Here is a 16,248-nt window from a genome sequence, read left to right on the forward strand (position 1 = left end):
AATGAAAATAATGGGAGGAATTAAAACAAACAAAAAAAAAACAAATAAAACAATTCAATTGGGGGATAAAATAACATTTACCACTAAGTTTACCATCAGCACAACATGGGCAGGATCAAATCGCTGTAAAAAAGAAACACCAATTGGTTAAGCAGGAAGATTGAGGCACACAGAGAAGGGCAGGTGGGGTTGGGTGTGTGGTAATGGGGCTTCAGGGCGTTTATTACCAGAGGGCCTTCCGTGTGTCACCGCCCACCCCCACCCACCTCGTCCCTTTACTCAGGGCTAGGTGCTTACAGGAATCTCCTCTCACCACTAATTCAAACCGCTTGTCCAAGTCCCCAGGCCCCTAAAGTGATGTTGTTGTGCATTTTGACGGAGAATGTAACCGAAGAAACCAGACTACCATCCCCTAAACCTAAGCTTTTCCACTACTGAATGCTGTGACCAGTAACTTTCATTTATTCGTTTTACAGTTCAACAAGTTGCCTTTAAAATAAAATTGTATTTTTTATTACATGGAGAGGTGTAATGCATACCAAAAACCAGGCAGCATAAAACACAGAAAAACACTAAAATCTACCTAGAATTGGTAGATTCTGGTTCAGCTTATAGGAAGTCCTATGTTACTGGTCATCAACAACCTGTAGGGAAAAAGCAGCTACAGTACGTCAAACAACGTATCCTATGTATGCCTATTAAGACATATTTACCCTTTTACAAAGAGATTACCAGATGACTCTCCCCCAACTTAGAATAAGTATTGAGTACATTTAGGCACGGGCCAGAAGGACATGCTCACAAGACGATAAGCTGGGGAAAAATACAATTGTTCCACTGCAAAACTGTATTAACTTAAATATATAAAATAAATATGAGCCGTTTAAAAAAAAAAATTGGCAATGTGGTATTTGTTTGCTCATATGACAGTGACAGCGAAGCAGGGCAAGACTGTGGGGTGTTTAACTGAAGCAGAGAAGCAATGTCAGAGTGATCACACCAGTTGCCATAACAGCAATATTCATGTTAGATATTGACTCAAATTTTTAATATCGCTGCATCTATAAGTGAAACAGAATACAACAAGCATATACTACCTTATGCATTCGGCTATCAGCTCAGGCAGCCAGTCTGCAGAAATCTTAACAGAGGTACTGCTTCTAACTTGCTGTTGTGGAAAAAAATTATTTCCAAGCACTGCCAGGTGAAATCACTCAGTCAGGTGTATTCTTATTAGAATTATTATTAAAACATAAGCGGAATAGTTTCACATCATAACTGACTTTAGTTGATTAAAAATATGTTCATACATCTTCATTTTTCTTTTTTGTAAGCAAGGGGATAAAGTGCAAAAGCCAGCTGCTCAGCAGTGTGCAGCAGAATGTGGAAGATGGAAGGCAGCACTGGTTAGTCTCAATCAAGCATGTGCCAGTTCTGACAACATGAACAATGTTTTCTATAACAGGGCTCCTTTTGAACAATAAGCATCTCTGAAGGAAACGCCTGCCTGTTGTGAGCCAACTCTTGCAGATGTAGTAGGTTTACTACATACAACTAACTACAGAGTTAATATAAAAGTGCTACAGAAGTATTAAGTAAAAAATAAATACTGTTTATATTCATTTATGCAGGTTCTTAATCTTAAAGCTCTAAGGGTTCAAGTCGCTCCTCCCTGATTCGCCATGTGAGGTAGCCACAGATCCGCTATTTTAGCTTGAGGAAATGATTCACTGATAAAATACAGTTTGTGTGACAAGCTGGTAGTTTAATGTAAAAGCTTAAATTCCAAGCATCTCCTCGGCTCAGATGTATAAACCCTGTTCCTCCACCATCATTGTTATAAAAAGTATTGTATGGAGAGATTTTCAACAGATTTTATGCGTAGGTGCTGTTGTCAATGTCTCACCACACCTGTCATTTTGCACTGACTTCATTTCTGAAAGCTCAGCTATGCAGGACATTGCCGTCTCCACTTGTAATTTATAAATGACCAGATGCAGCTCGTCTTTGTGGTATTTTGGCCATTTATATCAGATTTTCTGAGGCGTTCTCTGGTAAGGACTTTAAACAACAAAAACTCTCTGAAGGAAAAGTAATTATAACTTGCTCTTAAGAACATTGACCTCAACAATAACTGACCCGTGCCTAAATCAACTGTCTTAAAATATGATGAATGCTTCCAGGGAAGACCACAATTTTCCCCCTCTAAGCTTTTTGCTTTGCCTACGCTCGTCAGCCCAGTAAGGACCTCTCCTCAAGGTCCTTCGTCCTGGCTAGTCTACAGCCAGCAAGCTCAGTCTGGGATGTGCTTAACCCCAAAACAAATAAAAACATAAAACATAGGAACGTACCTGAAAGAATAGCCAGCAAAGCTTTGAGCAGTGTTTAGAGTCATTTCTGCAATGCCATAGGTGTAATGGAGGATCTAAAACAACAACTATGGATCAGGTTTTTTTGTTTGTTGTTTTTTTTAGCTTCACATTGTTTTTATTTAATGAATATTGTGATTCTGCATCCTACCTCCAACACTGCTTAAAGCCTCTGGTAAGTAAGAGATTGAGGCAAGCAGGAGTGCACCTCTGGACAAACATGCTGTGCAGGAGGGGCAAAGAAACGGGGGGAGGATGGAAGTCTGTACCATGGGGACAGAGACACTCGGAGTGTAAAAAGGTGGAGAGGTTTTCCCTGTAAGTCGACTCTATTGCCCGGTAAGTAGCAGACACACATACATCTCAGTCCCACATAATGATCACGCACATACAAACACGACTTTCACTGTTTTAGAGGTAGAAACAGGTAAACAAGCAGAGGAGGGAAACTTTTCTACACGGCAAGCCATTCAGAGTCTGAGCCGTGGTTACAGCCAATCAGATTACTTTAACAGCAGCCACGGAAACTCAAAGAGGGGGGAAAACAAAAATCTAAAAATATGTGGAGATGATGATTCTAGGGGATGTGAATCATGAATCATGGGTTCCTAAATCTAACTTGATTTCACATGGATCTTGATTGTTGGTACAAATCGAAGCATTTTCTCTTAAGCAGATTGAAATAAAGGTTTAGTGATTATGAAGCAAAGAGGAAGAAGCTGACCGAGGCCATTAGCCTATGATACACTGTAAAAGGAGTGTTACACTTAGGTCAACTGCAGAGTGGGAGAAAGAAAACACACCCACACATGCATACTGACATAGAGAAGGGATCCAACAAACCTTACCTAAAAGGGGCAAAAAAGGGACAAAAGAAGAACAAGAACAAAGTCAATACAGTGAAAAAAACGTAAAGAGGGGACAATGCTTTAACTTCAAATGTCAACAACCGTCTCTTCTGGCAAGGAGGACAGGAAAGAGGAGGAAGATTACCATGATTATCCAGCATACTTCAATGAGATGTGATGCTGTGATTAGTATGGGAGCTTACTCACAAGTTGGAGAGGACAGCGGTCTCTAAGCGGGGCCACTAATTCCTACACAACAACTGGACACAATTTGCTGCAGTCTCATCTGCCCACAATGTAGGATGCTTACATAACCACGTGAGTTCTGCCAGAGGCACAAACAAGAGCACAGTCATCCCCTGCGATGTGTTCCCTCCTCCACACAAAGCTCATCTTATCACTTCAAATATATTGTTACTCGGCTCTTCAAGGCCAGATGGAAATAAACATGGATGGAATTTTTTTTTCCTCTCTCTGCTGTGCTGTTGGCCTCAATGCACTTGTCAGCTTGCCCAGAACGAAACAGCTTCCAGGTCTAATCCGTTCACTTGCCCCAGTCATGCTGAAAATACCTTTGAGACGACACAAGAAACTAAGGCTATATATGTACATCAACAAAAAGTAGTTGGGCAGCAACAAGACAACAACCCCACTCAACCAGACAATAGGCTTCCCTGTGGTGTCTTGAGAAGATCTCAGTTACAATGTCAGTCTTCATTCGATTTAAACACACTCCTGCTTGTAAAAAATAAAAATCACTTTTTTTTGGACTAATACCAACTTTTTCTGAGCAAACATTTAGGTAAATGTTTACCTGACAATAACAGGCTGTAGAACCAGCAAATAATGTCTCACAATATCAAACAATTAGTTCATTTAAACCAGTAAACTTCTCTGTGGAGGATATTCTTCTGAACTGTTTTAATGTGGCAATATTTTGAGCTCATGTGGGATTTTTTTCTGACAGTGTGAGCTGGGTTTCTAATAGAACATTTAGAACAGATGTTGCTGGTGGACATTTTAGGGAGAACAAAAGTTGAAATTTTGCAACAAATTATGATGGATGGCTGAGAAAAGACCAATGATTTGGAATAAAACCAGATGTAGTGGAGAGGGTAGATAAGATAAAAAAACAAAAAAAATAGAGGCCCAATTAGGCATTAAGATGGATGATTGGCATTTGGGTACGGTGCCAAGCTGAATCCTTTTGAGGTAAATTTCTAAGATCAGTGATTATTTCTTAAAAAAAAAAAAAAAAAAAAAACTGTTGCACTCTGGAAAAAAATGGAAGATACTGAGAAATGGAAGTTAAACAACAAAACAAGGAGGGGCTTTGTGAAACATGCCAAGGTTTTGGATCACTGCTACTTATCCTCTGAACCTATGAACACAGCAGGTCTGAGCTAATAATGTAGTATCAAATAGCCAAAACCAACCCACACATTCAAACATCCTAATCTTCAGCCCTTACTCTCGGAATGAGCATCAACTGGCTGCTAAGAATTACCCGGGGAAAGTTACCTTTTTTTTTAACAATTTTATGAAAACTTTGAATTTCAGAATTTACTTGGCATACAAATCTCAAAATTTACCCTATGTGTCAGGTGTTGGAGAAGCAATGCCAATGCAATATGTTGGTTTAATATGCATGACTGAAATGTTGTTTCCATCTTTCATCAGCGTATGATTAGACTGCATAAAAGAGAATAAACGTGACAAACTGCTTTGCATATCGAGTTAAAATGGTTAACTGCATGCATATAATTAAGCGAGAATAGTTTTACTTAGATTAAAACCAACCATCAATGGTACAAAAACAGGCTATGAGAAACCTACAAAATGTCCAATACTACAGAGGTATAGGTTCTGAATATGTTTTAGAAACAAGGAAGTTCTTACTTTTTTGGTCTATTTTTTGGAATAAAGGGATTCTGATGGTTTCACCTGCATGCAGGAGATTTACTTTTGATTGCATAAAAATATAAGGTATTACAGAAGTTGAAGTTGTTTGATAGTGAAGGTGGACGTGCAGCTCAGTGCAGATGAAACAACTACAAAAGGTCCTAATGTGCTGTGTCACATTAATACTAACAACATAAATTATTATTGGTTTTAGTTTTGCGCATGTTAACATACAGTTACCACTACAACCAGCTGGATTGCACACATTTGAGTGGCAGTGTGATACAGCCTCACTTTTAAGCATTTTAAATCTAATCTTCACTTAAATCGCATTTATGGTTTATGTTGGAAAAAATAACTTCATTCTTCAAATACCTTTGTATGTGCTCTATATTAAGCAATCCAAAATGACACTACAGCTAAAGTTTACATGGCAACAACATTAAATGTCTGTTAAAAATGCCAACTCTAACATCTAAGATGACGTCTCATTTGTGGTTTCAGCAAAATATGTGAAAAAGATTTTTCTAAAAAGAAGAAAATCAAAAAATGTGAGAGAACTTTGAACTTTTAGTCTTGTTAAACTGGATGTCAACGTACCAATTTACAATAAAATAAAATAAAAATCACCAAGGATTACTCTCTAACACTTAATCCACTAATAGACTCCATGAATCTTTTCTTCCATCTCCAAATTTAAGGGAACGGAAACTTGAGAGCGACAAAAACAACTGGAATCATGTTTGCTTTGGCCACGATTTTTCCAATCCGGAATCGGGCAAAAGGAAGAGGTCAAAGAAAAGGTGTGAAGAGAAAAATAAATCAGGGAGGGTGTCGTTTAAAACAACAACAAAAAAATAAAAAATGAAAATGTGAGTAGAAAGAAAACAAAAGTAGATAGTGGCTCAGTGCCACCAGCAAATTGAGAACATGAGTGTGCTTTAGAGTGAATCCTTACCCTGCATGGCCTTGCCAAGTCCTTGCCCCAACTTCCATCCATGTTTCTGAAGCAGCCGGTGCCCGATGTTATCCTGGCAGAGAGAAGAGAGGAGAAAAAAACCAAAAATATTCCAATAATAAGAGGAGCTATACCCTGTGGGCATGGATGAAAACATCAAGACAAACAAAACACTCAAATCACACTATCATCATAAGCACAACCACCACCACCATCACCATTATCATTATTGTCATCACCTACAGCGTGTAACAATCAGTGTCCTCCAGCACAAGGAGTGTTAGGGCAGTTGGGGAGAGGGATAAAAAGGCTGGGAGACTTGAGTTGAATGGCAAGATTGCCTCTATGTTAAGTAAATGCATGAGTCTCTGTGTGGTCTGCAACCTACAGGGTTTACTCCTACATCATGAGTGTACTTTCAAAGAAAAAAGATAAAACAAAGGAAGTTTTTCAGGCAAAAAGAAAAACAACTATCATTTATTATCAAGATAAACACATCAAATAACATCCACTATGTAAGAAGTTAGAAGGAGGAGGAGGAAGGAGAGGGCAATATATGTATCGCACGCATACATATATGACACACTACAGCGCAGGATCTTCGTACACAAAGAAAAGCGACACGGAACAGGTATGGAAATCTAGCAATAACAAAATGAAGACCAGAAACTCCAAGCTTGCTGTGATTCCGTAACCATGACAAGGGGAGCACCATGAGACATTCAGCTGTCACAAAAATAGAGCAAAAGAAAAAGACAGAAGTGGAGCTTTTGGGCCTTGGATTACCATTACAAGGCCCAGAGTGGACTGATTATGCATGTGTGAAGGGCTCTGTGGGCGTTCAGATGAAAAGGACAACAGTGTACTTCGAACCCCGTTAGATATACCAAAATGACTGTTGAGCACGTTTTTGGACGCCTCCTGCATTTAGATCATGAATTGTCAGATTCCAGCCATTTTCAGACCAACAATGAGCAACAATTTGGAGATCTGCTGTAACCCATACACAGTTTCACATTTCTGCTCAAGATTCCAATAATATGCATCAGCAATCTCGGTTGGATCCGACAACTGATAATGAGCAAAAGGAGATTGAGAGGCATTCAAAAACATGCACAAGAGCATTTTCTAGTACACTGTGGGGCCACTGAGCAAGTCATGTTATTTCACTAGTATTGGTCAGCGAGGTAACAAAAACATTAAAGTGAAATGCAAGACCATCCCACCACTACACACTACAGTACATCCTCAAGCACATATAAACAAGAAACAATGACATTTCTTTATAAGCAGTGTTTTCTGTTGTGATTATAACTATTCCAAGCTTGTCTAACATTCACCAGAGTGCTGCATTCTATCCAAAAAAAAGAAAAAGAAAAAAAAAACATACAAACCAAACAGAAAGGATATTTATAATCACAAAGAGACTGACGTCGACTTTCACAAACAGAAAGTGAGGGAAAGGAATAAAACTAAAAAAAATAAAAATAAAAAAAAGCATGCAGCTTTTTGTTAAATTGTTTTTAACAAAAAGGGTCGTCGGTGTTAGTAAGCGCACTGTGAGTCTTACACATACAGTGGGGCGGTTGGGGAGGGGGAGCAGAGGACAGGTGAACAAAACTCCAGCTGAGTTAGTATCGGATGGATCAGGCACAGTGAGGGAGGATGGCTCAACAATGCTTGATTAGGTCTCTTTGACAAGAGGTCAGGAAAATTGGCAGAACAGAGCAGGCTGAGCCATGATGATGAAGGTGGGTATTCGGGTGATGGAAGTGAGCTGGGTTTGTAAGAGGTTAGAGCATGTGAAGGGAGTGGTGGCCTCAAACACACGGCACACATCGCATCTCTGTCCACAGTGGTGCATGTGGAGGAAATTCGACTTAATCCTTCGTTTTAAAATCACATATTGTCACCAGCTTTTGCTCTCCTTAATGTATTTCAAGGAGAAAGCTAAGGTTTGCTGTATTATTAGATTATAAAATGCCATACCATGATGACTAGAATAAACAAATCCATGTGACCGATTTGTGCCTCCGGCTATCTAAAGAAATGAGAGTGTCACTTCCTGTTGTCCTGTTATTTTGTCCTCCAATTCATGCTTTTCCAAACCCTGTGTACTCTGACTTAGATCTTTTCCTCCACAGGAAGAGATAAGAATAAAAATTAGTGCTGGACACCACACGGCAGAGAGGAAACAACACATCTAACTTGGCACGACTTGTTAAAGTTTAGCAGTTTTCTATTCTTTCCCGGTTCTGAAAAGCCAAGTGAAGTTTCTGGGAAATATAATTCCCGTCATTCGCTCTGTGTCTCCTAATTATTTGCTAGAGCGTCGACGTGCAGCAACATTACGGATGCCAATATTTAATCGTTTGCAGAGTTGCATATGCTGCTTGAGAGGAAAAGAAAATTAAAATCCACTCAGAACTATGAACTGGGAAATGCCAGACAAATAACAGTCCAGTTAAATAATCTGAAATCTTGTGAATATCAAATCTTATGCCTCATTTCAAATCATTTCTGGAGAATTTAGAAACAAATCAGGTAGAGCAGGCCGGAGGCAGCAAAAGTGTGCACCTATTGACTGTAAACAGCTTAGGTCAAAATGAACTCTATGGAGGTTGGTGGCCAGAGATGACGTGTACGCTGGGTGTTGGGACAGCAGATGAGTGCACCAAAAGAATAGACAGACGGATGAAAGCAACGACGGCGAGTCCAACAGCAGTGCAAGTGGAGTGAAGGCATTTCCATACGAACCTGGCTTTAAAATACTGGGCTGTCAAAAAAACAGTCACACGTGACACAACGTAAGAAACCGACCGAACGCTTTCAACTGCAATTCTGCTAGCTTCTCTAGGTCTTAAAAATACAAATCTCTCTCTGCCTTGAAACAAACATTATACTTATACAAACAGAAAAGGCAGACATTTCAATAAATCCACCAACTGACTGTTAAAAACAGGAGAAAAGGAAAAAATAAACAAAAGGTTAAAACAAAACAAAAATCTACAAGGGGTGGGTTTTTTTATATAAAAGTGTGCAATGTGCTGTCATTGGCACAGTGCATGGCAAAAGATATGAATAAGGGAAGTGATATGCAGGGGACCCCACCTAGAGACCTCAGAGAATGTAGTTATTTAGTGGTTGCTGTTTTTTTTTTACTGGGAAAATATGTGCAATCATCCACCTTCAGGATCGAGAATCTTGGTTACATGTATTCATGCCTAAATCTATATAAATGTTTTACTTTAGAAACAGATCACACATTTGTCATTTCCTAAAAGGCCCAGACAGAAGAGCAGCTGCTTTTGGACAAGCTCTGCTCCTCTTAACTCCTTGCAGTCTCTTTAGTTCAGACATCTGAACATGCTGGTCCGTGTCAGAAGTGACAGGTGAGACGAAGCAAAAAAACAACTGTTTTGGAGTAACAAGCTAAGCGAGTAAAACAGAAGACCTGAGTGCCTTCTGTTTTACCAAGAAAAATAATGTTTAAGATTCTACTATCAAATATGTTGAGAAAATTAAAAAAATAAAATAAAAAAAACACAGAAATGTCTTATTAAAATAACTAATTTACATATAACAATTCAAAAACATACTTACCTTATAAATCTTAAGTCCCAATTTCAAAGATGGGACATGCTTCAGACTATTGCAAATAATGTGATCAATCATCTGTTTTGTTCATTTCTTAATCCCCCCCCCCACTTATTTTATTTAACATTCAAGTATTTGAGGTGAGAATTGGGTTTTTAGTCAACACCATTCAACAATCATAACTTCTGTCCACATGATTAAAGCCTGCGCAAAACGTAAGTATTAAAATGATGCCTTTTCCTGTGTGTGGTTTCATGTTTAAGATGATAAGTCTTTTTAAAAAGAGAAAGTATTTGGTTCAATACTTTCAACAATATCAAGCTCTACAAACTTAAAATGACTCATACAACTATGGCTTAAATAGCATATTGAGCCACAGTAACTGCATGTGTGCATTTAAAACATGTACAGTAACGTCTTGACTTGAATTTAGTTTCTCTGCGGGATTCACAGATGTTTCCTTCCTGTGAGTGTTCATGTTCTGTGGCTCTGAGGATGCCCACTGCATATCGCTGTGGTACCGGGTCAAATAGGAGGGAGGAAGGTGGATGGTAGATTTAAGGGACTGGGGGGAGATAAGAGACAATAAGGAATGAGTCCGAGTTTAAAAAAAAAACAAAAAACAAAAACAACAACAACAACAACACAGAGTGTTGAGAGCACATGGTGCTTAATGCTACCAAGTTAACACATGCAATGCAAAACAGTGTTAGGAGAAAAATAGCAAAGACCAAAAGGGGTAAGACAGGAATTAAAAAAGATCCCAATAAAATACCACAGACCTCTAACTGCCTATAATTCACACACAAATAATGGCAAAGGAGGGGTTCTGAAAAGCTGGGCTGAAGCACTTATGAACAGCTCTCAAGTTATGCATTAGTGGACTAAGAGCTTAAAAGTAAAGAGCTAAGCATTTCTATGCCTCTCTATTTTTTTAAGCCAACTTAAAAATGTTATATTTATCGTTTACTATACCAATTCAAGCATCTCAGATGTTTTTTAGAATCCATTTTACATCTGATACTAAAGAGTGTCGTGTTTTAGAGCACCACAAAATTGTAACAAGAAAGTTGATAGTGGTGATAAGGTGACACTTCCAGCTTCTGTTTTTTTCCACAGATGTGTGAGGAGCTGCGTGGTGCTGCAGCCTGCTCCTCAGCCCCCCTCCACAAATAATAGCGCAGGAGCAAAACAGCTAGGTAAAGCCAGGTGAGCAGGCCACCACTCTCTCTTACTTGTCCTCTTACTTCTCCACCACCCACATGGACAAAATACTGGTTTTGTTTAGGTAGGGACAGTGTTTCATTCTGGAGCTCAGAGTTATGACAAACATGTCCAACTAAAAACAGATACAACAAGATAATGTGTAAATGAAATGGAAGTAGAATTTCATATTTGTACTGCAGTTCCTACAGATTATTAAATAAAAACTCGAGACAAAAGCTTGCAGAAACACCTGCTCACCTTAGCTAGCTTTATTTAGCTCTTCAAAGTTAACTTTTTAATTAGTCTTCAACAATAACTGTATTATAATCCAAAAAAAAATATACATTTAAACTTGACATCCAGGATTGCTGACCCTATCTGACTGCTTCACAAAGTGCATTAAAAATCTTGAGAAAAAGTTTCCTGGTACTTTTGAGGACTTCCGAGTTTGGCCTGCTCACCAAAATGCTTAAGACAGAAAGAAGGGTGGAGAAAGTGAGGAAGACAGAAAAAGAGAGCTGCCTGCGCTATTATCAATATGCCTCTTCAGCGTAAAATGCAGTCCCAGTTGCACAAGCACCATGCCAGCACAGAATGACAGAGGGTACTGTACACCGAATCACTGTGTAGAAGGGAGGGAGCAATAGAGAGAGAGAGAAAGAGAGAGAGAGAGAGAGAGAGGGAGATGGAGAGAGAATAAGATGTCAGGTGTGACAGTCGTGAAACAGAAAGAGAAAAGTAGAGAAAGAAAGATAAAGAAGCGTTACAAAGGACCCTAAAGATAAGGAGTAAGGAAGCAGAGCGTGCAAATACAAACCGGGTCATTGCTGCTTAGCTAATAGGGGGCCAATTCGCTGCAGGAGAGAAATGTCGAACACCCCAAGTTGTGTACAATAAGATAACTGTCCTATAAATACAAATACTATACACTAACACGTACAGTCTAAAAGCTACATAAACAAACACTCAGTCAAACACAAATGTACCCATTCACACCATCTAATGTGCACCCTCTTTTATACAAAGGACATGGAATAAGCACTGCCTTGTTTTGCTAAATAATAATTTCTACTCAATTAAAAAAAAATATTAAACATACAACTTTTCTTAGACTGAAATCTAATGTGGCTTCATTTCTGATAGCAGAATTTCCACATAAAAGTGCTGTGAAATATTCAAATATGTTTATTTTTTCCCCCCAAAATTACTGTTTTAAATTGATGAGCAGCTACAATGTTGAGATAACGGCTAATAAGACAGTGCTTCATCCACTTCATGCTTATAGGTTCATCTCAAGTTTATCTCTGCTAAGATGACTAACGATGACTAATGTGAGACTGTTACGAAGAAAAGAAAATTGATGGTTATCTGTGGGCTGCACATATAACAGGAAGATCTAGGATCTAAATCGTCTTTTTATATGTCAGAAGAAATGAAGTAGGTCGGGGTCATGAGAAGTGGGAGTGAATTAAAGGGTATTAATGGACACTGACGAGTGATTCTACGGGTTAGGTGGCAAGTGTGTTCAAGAAAACACTAGATGCATCTACACAGTATGGAGTAAAGGTGTGGTTCTTATTCCTTCCTGGACCAATCATATCCACTCTCACAGCTGGTCCAATGGTGAGGGACGATGGATGCAACCTTACCGATTCGATAGGCTTGTCCAGGGACGCCTGCTCCAGCTCCAACTGGCCTTCTTCATACTGGTCAAAGTGATTCACACCCTGAGAAATTGAAACACACATTTAACCTTAATAAAAAAAATAAAAACACAGTCATTAGGTTTACTAAAGATAATTTGGTGTTTGACGTACAACAAACTTTAGAGTATTTCATAAATATCTGTCTTGTGATGCAATTTTGAAAAATCCAGTTAGTCACTGATCTCCGAGAGCCGATCCGAGGTTTTGGTTCTTGGCTGCTTTGTGTACAATCATACTGTCAAATATTTCCATGTAATGCATTTGTGTCTGGGATGTGACTTTGGGGTCTCGTCACTCATTAGCGTATATGTGGTCTGCTTAATTATCAGACGGATGAAGGCAACTGCAGCTTTCTTTTGGGACTGAACTGGTTAAATGTCACGTCAACTGTTGGTTTATGGGAGAGGACAGCTACAAAGTGTGTTTCTACTGTTTTAAAATCCTGGAAATCGCATAATATATACAAATTGCGTAAAATTCTGTTTTTATTTCTTCCTTTGCAGTACATTACCTTGCAGTTTCATCACCGACAGCTTTTAGCAGTGAAATGTGCTTGGTAGCATTTCAATTATTTAGTAAAATTATTCATTAAAGTTTTCTGCGAGGAGAAGATTCTCAAGTGGTGGGACTACAGTAGCCATTTGCGGATACATTTTCCAGCGACTCTGCAGTACCAGAAATCTATATAGACATTATTTATTGCCATTAATTCAGATTGAATCAAACACCACATGTACAAAAGTAAAACTTGGGATTATGAGAAGGTGAGACGCAGAGAAGACATGAACCGATTCATGAACAAGTCAATAACTTGCTTCCTTTCTCCCCCATATTTCCTTCTACATTTTACTTAGACCGCATAATGTGCTTTATGTAATGTCATATGCTCTCCACAAAAGCCTCATACTTGTTTCATAATCAATATGACTATGCACATCTACTGCAAAGTTATGAACAGTGTTCGCTTTCCTCTACTGATCAGTACAAGAATAAATAAACATTTCTTGGTAAACATATACTGCTAGAATCTTCTTGGGCTTCCATACCAACTAACAACGTAGGTACCGCCACCGCCATGAGGGGTAAAAAAAAAAAAAAGTATTCTCTGACAGTCAACATCTGCAAGAATTATACATAGCTTAGCATTTTCTGCAGTACATGCTAAAACTGCAACACCCACTGGAAAAGCATAAAGTGGAAAAGCTCTTAGCTGGGCTGTGTAGCAGAGATTAGTTATACCATCTGTGGGTATTTTCCAGATTGCGTTGCTTGGCATCAAGCATCAATCCATGAAGAAACTTTCTGAATGCTGAGCATATGAATGCATTCACTGCAGATCTCACACACAGAGCTTCTCTGTGCTGGGCCTGAGTGATCCTCAACAGAGTCATTCAGACCTCACAGCAATTAGGTTCTCACTGACAAAATAGCTGAAAACACAGTTCTACGGCAAATGGAGTTAGGTGGAAAAACATCACCACAAAGTCATTTGAAAAGCAGGCAACTAAGAATTATAAGTAAGACAAGTACACATTTCAAAACAATTTTAATTACAAACAATTATATCAATTAAGCAAGACCTTGAATCTAGCAGCATAAAAAATTTATTAAATTATAAATGTTATTTTGTATGACCCGACTTCATAGCCATAAAATAATTAAAAACGTGTAAGAAAGGACATTATGTTTTGCTTTGCGTATTGTAGACTGCCTGACAACAATTAAACAAGCAGCAAATAATTCCTACCTACATAAGAATAATTAAAATCTTTGCGAACATTTGATTAGGTGGATATACATTGCAATGTGACATAAGTGACTCAAAAAAAATGCTTAAAATTAATGCAAATGTTTGATGAGAAAGCACCAACTCACAAGAAACACATGACAGTTTTACTGGCCAGAAATGTGTCTAGCTTTGGCTGGGTGTGGCCACAGATCTCAGATAAGACAGAAAAGGACAAATGGCTGAAACATATGCCATGGTGAAACAAAGTTACTCAGCTGTTCCTGCATTTTTTTATATACGTTTTGCATTGTAACAAGATGCCCAGGGAATGTTACAAAAACTCGGTTATTGAGTTTTTGGAGATATTGGTATACATTAAAATAACATTAATACAAAAAACAAAAAGAGCACACCATATCTGGGTTAAGCGTATTTTGTTTTCAGCAAAATGATCATTTCTGCATTTAAAAAAAGTGAAGCTGATCGAGTTTACTCAATAACATTTAGGTAATCTGCCGATTGGTTGCAGTTTCATTCATATAAGCAAAAACAGAAGACTATGCTTGAAATTCATTGTTATGCAGGTATAGAACTTGCTATTTAAAAACCTTAAAGTACAAGCTTGTGGTAATTTAAAACGACTATACCAAAAGATTAAAAGTATGAGGATAATATAACTCTTTAAACATGCACTGTTTACTTTTTGGTTGTCAAAAGGGAACAGCAAGCTCTAGTATAGCTTTATGTTAGCAAAGCTTGCATCGTTAGCATTTTTTCGATAAACAACCAGCATACCCAAGGTCACTAATAAGCAGGTACTTATTCCATATCCATTTTTCCTGGTGAGTGGTTTAAATGGTTCAAATAATAGGAAAGTGACGTGAATAAAACTGGACGTTGGTGACAGGAATAAAGCTCGGAGACGTTTGGAAAACTGATGTCAAAAGAGCCGCAGTGGACTAGCGTTAGCTAAACTAGCTTGCAGTGCTAGCAAGCACCGAATATGCCGAAATGCTCGCAGCTGGTTGTAAAATACTGGATGTTTTTATATCCTTTAAGACCTATCCCATGTTCTAAAATACTCCACCATGCAAAATTCGTTAAAAGTCTCTGGTCTTTTGATGTGCATTACCTGGAAATCACGCTCTTCGTTGAACCTAGAAAATCTGTCGGCCATTTTCTGAACGCAGCTGCAGTTTCTCCTGGTGGTGAGCAAACGATTCACACTGCGGAGGATTTATGTCTCACTTCTGCCCACTACAACATTTCCCTGTCACACAGAGGAAACACGGTCACTAATATCTATACTGACTGTTGGATTATGGTCGTTTTTAGGTCCTGTAAACAGATGCTGATCAACATAATTGACTCATGAATAGACTTGACAATATAAAAACAGAAAAGGGATAGGTTTGGCTATCCAGTGAACAAAAACAGAACAATTGCCCCGAAAGATGTCCAACATGAGCTGATCGCATCCGCTTTTATTACTTCTGAATCTGAAATATCTGAAATATTGAATATGATCAGAATTGAAAAGTACCCAAAAATTGTACTCAAGTATAGTTACACTACTTCAATACATTTTTACTCAAGTAAAAGTAAAAAGTAGCCATCCAGAAATAATAATAACAATAAAAAATATTTCTTAAGACTACTTGAGTACTGAGCAAAACGTCAGATGTAATATTTCAAAATCATCATCATGTCTGTAATTTATTTACATTCCAGATGCTATGAATGTGCTGAACACATAAATCTTAATTCGGTCTCAAATCAAACAAATATAAATCATCTGTAATTGGTACTTGACAGATTTCGTAACAAAGTAGAAATGTAGGCTCAACTCCCAGTAACTAGCATGACAGAATTATTGTCAATAGAAAATATCACACTTTACTTATTGCAATAATAATAAGACAGTTGTGTAGCC

General features: G+C 38.3%; 1 protein-coding gene across 8 annotated transcripts in view; it reads right to left on the reverse strand.

The window, feature by feature from the left end:
• gpatch8 (G patch domain containing 8) overlaps positions 1–15,554 on the reverse strand; it is a 24,404-nt gene extending 8,850 nt beyond the window's left edge. Inside the window, exons 1-4 of one of the 8 annotated variants that reach the window (XM_016674383.1) lie at positions 12,530–12,610; positions 11,698–11,734; positions 8,835–8,853; positions 6,078–6,150 (exon numbers count right to left, since the gene is read on the reverse strand). In XM_016674383.1, coding sequence (XP_016529869.1) covers positions 6,078–6,084 — 7 coding nt within the window. In that variant the 5' untranslated portion in view covers positions 6,085–6,150; positions 8,835–8,853; positions 11,698–11,734; positions 12,530–12,610. Of the gene's footprint in view, positions 1–81; positions 3,218–6,077; positions 11,503–11,697; positions 11,735–12,529; positions 12,611–15,447 lie in introns of those variants that run through there. The other 7 variants (XM_016674382.1, XM_007558191.2, XM_007558189.2 and 4 more) reach the window with 7 other exon arrangements.
• Positions 15,555–16,248: the final 694 nt, after the last annotated feature.

Source organism: Poecilia formosa, unplaced genomic scaffold (genome assembly GCF_000485575.1).
Source record: "Poecilia formosa unplaced genomic scaffold, Poecilia_formosa-5.1.2 Scaffold94, whole genome shotgun sequence".
Classification (NCBI taxonomy): domain Eukaryota; kingdom Metazoa; phylum Chordata; class Actinopteri; order Cyprinodontiformes; family Poeciliidae; genus Poecilia; species Poecilia formosa.